Source organism: Pseudopodoces humilis, chromosome 1 (assembly GCF_049639895.1).
Source record: "Pseudopodoces humilis isolate 2021_Gansu_Grassland_sample_001 chromosome 1, ASM4963989v1, whole genome shotgun sequence".
NCBI classification, from domain to species: domain Eukaryota; kingdom Metazoa; phylum Chordata; class Aves; order Passeriformes; family Paridae; genus Pseudopodoces; species Pseudopodoces humilis.
The window spans coordinates 59,057,557-59,063,556 of record NC_142200.1 but is presented as its reverse complement, the minus strand read 5'-3'; the positions used below and the strand labels follow the sequence as shown (position 1 = coordinate 59,063,556).

The following is a 6,000-nucleotide window of genomic DNA, read 5'->3' as shown; positions in this document are numbered from 1 at the left end:
GGTCAGGGTCTTGTCTTTTACCTCTCCTCTAAAAGCTTTCCCAAGTGATAGTTCCAGCACCTGCCATGTTCCCCCCTCTCAAATATGATCATCCACCTATATTTTTGGACCAAGATCCCCAGGTAAGAGCAGTCAGGTTTGCACCCTGTGTTCCCACAGATGACTTCCCTGGGTGTGAAACCTGTTGGAGATGTCCTGTGGGATGTCCATCAGCAATATGAAGATGCCTTGTGCATCCCTTCTAAGCATGGAAGTTACACAAGAACACAGCAAAGACAAGTTGCATCAGGAAAAAACAGGTATAAATTGTCTTCCTTAAAGGCTAGGGCAGGCCTGATCTACCTCAGACATCCAAAGCTCAAAGCTGTGGCCTGCCCAACCATCTCCCCACCTCCTTTGGCCTCTTGCTGCTCTGAAAAAGCTAACAGGAGACCTCCATGCAAATTGCTATCTGCATGGTCTGCTGAACATTGCCACCCACCACTAGTCCTTGTTTTCAGGTGAATGAAGTCACTGAGGACTGAGCTAAGTCTTTGTACCTGCATAACAGACACACATTCCCCACAGCAAGCAAGGAAATTTCAACAGTATCTCAGGGGGGTCCACACAGAGCCCTCCTGCACAGTATCTTAAGGGGGAAAGAGAGTTTCCCCTGGACCACTGTTCAGACTACTGGGTTGTGCTCCCCTTTTCCAGATTTGTCTAGGTCTGCAATCGACCTGAAAGCCTCCTGCTCTCTTGATTGGGGGAGTCAGTGGGCTGGAGTCTGTGTGGCAATTGGGAAAGTGAAGTACTTCTCAATATATCCCCACCCCCCCCCAGAGCGGTGTGTAACTGATGCATATCAGCCAGAAAATCCTGCTCAGCCCTTTCAAGAAGTTTTCTGAGTACCTGGGAGGAGCAGAGCATTTAGGTATTCTCAGACTATAATCTCTTCACTGGTAATCCTGATTTACTCTGGCCTGGAAGCAAAGGCTAATAGAAAGCAAAGTGCTTCGGCAAAGCTCAGCGGGTAATTCAGTAGCTCTGGTTTAGTTGTCTCAAGTGTAATGTGGGGTTACCATTGCTGAGAATTAATGTTTGTGAAGGTGCAGTGGAGCTGTCACAGAGATAGAAGTACACCATAATTGTCAATTACTGCTTTGAAAAGGTCACTGCTTTCCAGAGACAAAGCTAAAATCAGCTGTTGTCACTTAGAAATTTCACTGGGGACACTCATGATGACCTATTTTTAACATAACAGAAGACTATGCTGCAAAACCGTGAATAATTTATAGGCATAGTAGCATGATCACAGCCACAATACAATGGCAGCTTCAGTTCCTGCCTGATGATGGAGGGAGACAGAGCTCTCTGGCAATTTCCACTGAATTAGCAAAACAAGATACACGTGGAATGACTGTCCCGAGCCTTTCAAAACCATGTGTGTCAGGATGAATACATGTCCAGAAGGACTAAGTGGGGCAAAGATTTTATCTGGAGCATCCATAAACCTACTCAGTCTCCCAGCTGTTTCAACAAGCACTGGGGGCAGGGAGGTGGGAGTGTATGAAGGGCTTGGCATGCTGGGGAGGAACAGAGTAGCTTTCCGCATTTGCTATGCTAAAATATATTGAGAAATGAAGAGAAACAGCTCATACATCCCTATCATATGTATTTGCATAGGATAGAGGGTACTTCCTTGAAAGAGGAGACTGCAATATGAATGAGGTAATTTGCATCTGCAACCTTAAGTTCAAAAAATCTTCTGCAAGATAAGATCAAAAGGCCAGAGGGAATTGGTAACAATTGACCAGAACTGTAGGGGGCTCCAAGTTGAAGTAAGATGTTGCAATTAATCTGTGGCACTGAAAACCTTTACCTAATTAACCAGTCTTCCACAGTGAGAGCTGCCACCCCCTAAAAGGCTGAAATGAACTCAAACACATATTAAGTGTGCATGATGAGACATTTATAGCTTTCAGCGTTGCCACAAATATTTCCTCTCCTCTTTCCCTGGCATTCCATAACCCAAAATGCACAGCTGCTTTTTCCAGAAAGCGACTCCTCCGCCTTTGCCTCAGAGTTCACATCCTATGTGACACACATTAAATGGGGGAATACTTGATTCAGTCAGAGATGTAGAAAGGTCACCCTTAAAATTTTGCCTTGGAGCTACAGCAGTGACACTATGTTGGCAGCAGCCCCTACACTTTTTCTAGTGGAGAAATGGGTGCCTCTGGAAATACCACAGCCGTGATTGCTGTAGAGCCCCTCTGAAATCAAAAACCTTGGAAACGGCCTGTAGGCCCCTGAAGTCCACGCACCAGTGTGAAGAGCATCCTTTTCTGCTTTCACTAAATCTGGAGTAATTTTCTCTCATTTCTACTTTCTAAGGCTACAGGATTTATTTTCAGCATACAGTATAAATAACTCATGTTCATTATTCCTGCTGAAAATTACTTAAGATGATAAGTCAACTGGAATTGGCAGCTTGGATTTTTTATTCAGGGACAGTTTTGGGGGTTGTTCTACATGTACTGTAAAAACCTAGCTCTGTCTTTCTTGCCATTTCTTGACTTCTTCATACAGTATCATCCTCTGTGTGACAGGTCAGGGTACTCAGTGAAAAACATTTGCATCCAAAATGAGTCAACCTATCCTGACCCAAATGGGGAAAGATACAGGAATATGGGAAGGGTATCAGCATTGAATTCTCAAGCCTCCTTCCAAATTGTGTCTTTTTACCAACCCCATAGATTTGCCAGGGGTTCCCTCTGCCCCTCACTCCCCCTCCCCCCAAAAAGAAGCACTTGCAGCTGTTTAAGAGGCACAAGGGAGAGCTTGTTGAAGGACCCTACAACAGCTTTAAATGCTGGCAGAGGAACAGCAAATCGTATAGAAAATACAACCTGTGTTTGGTACTTCTGTTGGCTGATGTAAAGTCCAGTATTAAAAATAGTCCCAGAAGAGAAATGAAGAAGTCCTAAGGATAGCAACAAATATATGCAAAATCCATGTCTCTCTAGAGAGATATATTGATAGTAAACAGGACTATGCATTTTGGAAGGAAGACCAAATTTGAAGAAAATACCTCACTCTCTGGGAAAATATGGTATTCCTGCCTTTTTTTCTTGGGGTAACAGAAAAGATGCTTAAAGGAAGAAACGCAAGGTCCATTCATTTCAATGTTCTTTCATTTATATTCGCCTTTAACTGCTGTCTTCAGCCCGCCCAAAATCCAAATTTAGAGCTTTCACGCACAGTGCTGAAGGCAGCGGAGGCTGCAGCGAGCGGTCCACCGGCCACGGGGAAGGCAAGCGGCGGCAGCTTCTTCCCTGCCCCATTCCAGGCGAGAAGGGTCAGAGGGATTGTGCGGATGTTCCGTCTTTGGGACAAACGGCCTGAGGGGCCAGACGCACCGAAAGAAAGAACGGAAGAGCCGCATCACCGCCTCTCCCAAAAAGGTACGGAGGCATCGGCAGCGCCGGCTCCGCCGCACGCCCCGGGGCCGAGCCCGGGGGGCTCCGCAGCCCCGCACTGCCCGCGGGGTGGGGGCGGGCGGAGGCCGAGCAGCAGCACCGCCTCCGCCCCCTCCTCCGCCTCCGCCTCCCTCCCGCAGCCCCGCAAGGAAAAGCCGGCAGCGGCTTCGCTCGCTGCTAGAGCGGCGGTGCGCGGCGCCGGGAGAAGAGCTGCTCTCGCTTCTCCTCGTTTTTAGGTTTTTTTTTTTTTAATTTCATTCTGAAACTTTAATTTTATTCTCTTTTAAAAATTGCGATTCGCTGTTTGTTAGTTTTCCAGCTGCGGGCGCTGCCGCCCGGGATGGGGCACCGCGGTGCCCGAGGAGCGCTGGGCGGCGGCGGGCGAGCGGCGTCCCGGAGCGGGCTGTGAGCCGCGACAGCACCGCCGGCAGCAACAGGTACCCGGCCGGGCTCCCGGAGGGGTGCGGGGCCCGAGCCCGCGGGGGAAGGAAGGAAGGAAGGAAGGAAGGGAGCTGCCGAGCGGGGACGTGGCCGAGCCCGGTTCTGGGGCTGCGGGGCTGGAGAGCCACGCTCGCAGGAGCGGGTCCCGACCCCGCTCATCTGCCGGCGGCGGCAAGGTTTTGAGGAGGGCAGAGGTGCTCTTGTGGGCCATCCCGGGCATGGTTTTAGGCTGTGATTGCGAAGAAAATCTTGAACGCGGTTGTTCGCTGAGGGACATGAAACTGGCTTAACATTTTCTCATGGAGCGTGGAAGTGCTTAGACCTGTTTCCATAAAAATGATCTCGGCGTTTCCTTAGGTCTTGTCTATTTCCAGTGGGCTTTTATGGTATTACTGGCTAGAGGAGAGCTTAGACCCTCTTAAGTTCCCTTTCCAGTCCTCTGGCTCGTTCCCAAGGATTGATGCAAACACATTGCACACTGGCATTGCTCTTCAGTTTACCTTTGAATGCCCTGGTTACAAAAGGTCACCCTAATCCTGTGACTGGTCTTCCTATTGCTGTGTTAGCCGAGCATTTTGCTGTCTCTCATTCAAAGTTTCAAAAAGCTTTCTGGAAACTGTGTGCTTGTGGCCATGCTGCCTTTGCACCCTTTCATCCATCTCTCTGGGAAGAGCTGAGTGTATTCCCAGTGTAATTTCAGCATTCATTAATCTGGCCGTGCATTCAGCCACGCTCATTTTAATTACTGTGTTTGAGCTGCTGTCACGCAGCTGGAGCCCGGGGCAGGGAACACGCTCCCAAACAGAAACATCATCTTCTCCAGTGGTTAATTAGGTTTCACAAGTATTCCTCTCCTGCATAAACAAAATCAGGAGCATACCCAAACAGAGAGCTTAAGGAAGGAGACAGGAGGAAGGTGTATTTCCTGAGAGATTGCTGTGCTGGTTGCCCAGCTGTCTTGGAGATCTTCATACGCTGGGAAGAGACACGACATGATATGGTTTTTGTGGCCAGACTCAGAAAGGTATCCAAGGGATGTGTTTGGAGCCCTGCTTTATAACCATAATGGGCAAATATGACAGATTGTTCCACGTTTAAACGGGTGTGGGTGGGTATGTATGTTGCACGGTGGGAGTCTAAGGGAAACAATGTTAATCTTTTTTTCCCATAAATCCAGCGTTTTCTAAACTAATAATTGAAGATTAGGACAGTCACTTAAAATGGTGTCTGTGCTGCTTGAAAGTGCAGGTAAGCATTTGTGTGCAATGTGGACTTTTACAATCCCAGCATCCACAACCTGATGCTGGTTTAACTTTTGGCATCCAAGCAGCATTTCCATGACAAAATGTGGGCTTTGGGGCTTTTCTTTCTTTTGTTTTGTTTTTAAGAAGCAACATGTTGACTTTCTTTCCAGGATCCTGCATAAGAAATAGAGTGCTTAGCTTTGTCATGTTGCTACTCCTCTCTAGAATGACAGCACAGTTATACCTTAGAGGTGTTTCTGCAGCAGAATTAATATTTCTTAAATGCTTGCGAGCATGTAAGTGGAGAAGTGTGTGGTTTGTGAAGGAGCATCTATAAGTGAAAAAGGTCTTTTCTTCCCTTGTGCTTTCAAGGCACATGACCATTTTATTCACCTGTATCACAGAACAAACACTTGGGTTAAGAGTGGTACAAAGCATGGCCTCAAAGCTCACCATGGCATGTTTACATGCCATGCAGGGTTACCATTTGCTCTTTGATATTTTTAAACCTGAGCAGGCAGAAAGGTAGCTTCCATACAAAGTGCTGGAAAAGGTCTGGGGAAGCCGCCTTCCTTTCCAGCTGGGAGAAGTGGGAGTGAAAACTAAAGGCAGCATCATCTTTTTCCAAAAAAGGGATGGCCGGTTTGACACTTTTTTTTTCCCCTGATGCTATACATGTGGCAGTGACAAGCTGCTCCCAGGCAGCCCACTTAACTGGGGTAGTTTTCATCAGGCAAGCTAGGCTGTGAGCATCAGGGAGATAGACAGCTTGTGTCTGTGGCCGTTCAGCCTGCACAGAGCATCAGCTGCAAGCAGACTGGGAAGGAACTGAGGACAGCAATGCCTGAACACAC

At 47.8% G+C, this 6,000-nt stretch overlaps 1 protein-coding gene across 2 annotated transcripts in view; it reads left to right on the top strand.

The window, feature by feature from the left end:
* The first annotated feature begins 3,308 nt into the window (after positions 1-3,308).
* The window catches only part of RIPOR2 (RHO family interacting cell polarization regulator 2), a 51,003-nt gene continuing 48,311 nt past the window's right edge, over positions 3,309-6,000 (top strand). The window contains exon 1 of one of the 2 annotated variants that reach the window (XM_088053708.1): positions 3,309-3,446. In XM_088053708.1, coding sequence (XP_087909834.1) covers positions 3,359-3,446 — 88 coding nt within the window. In that variant the 5' untranslated portion in view covers positions 3,309-3,358. The remainder of the gene's footprint in view (positions 3,447-6,000) is intronic. The other variant, XM_088053710.1, reaches the window with a different exon arrangement.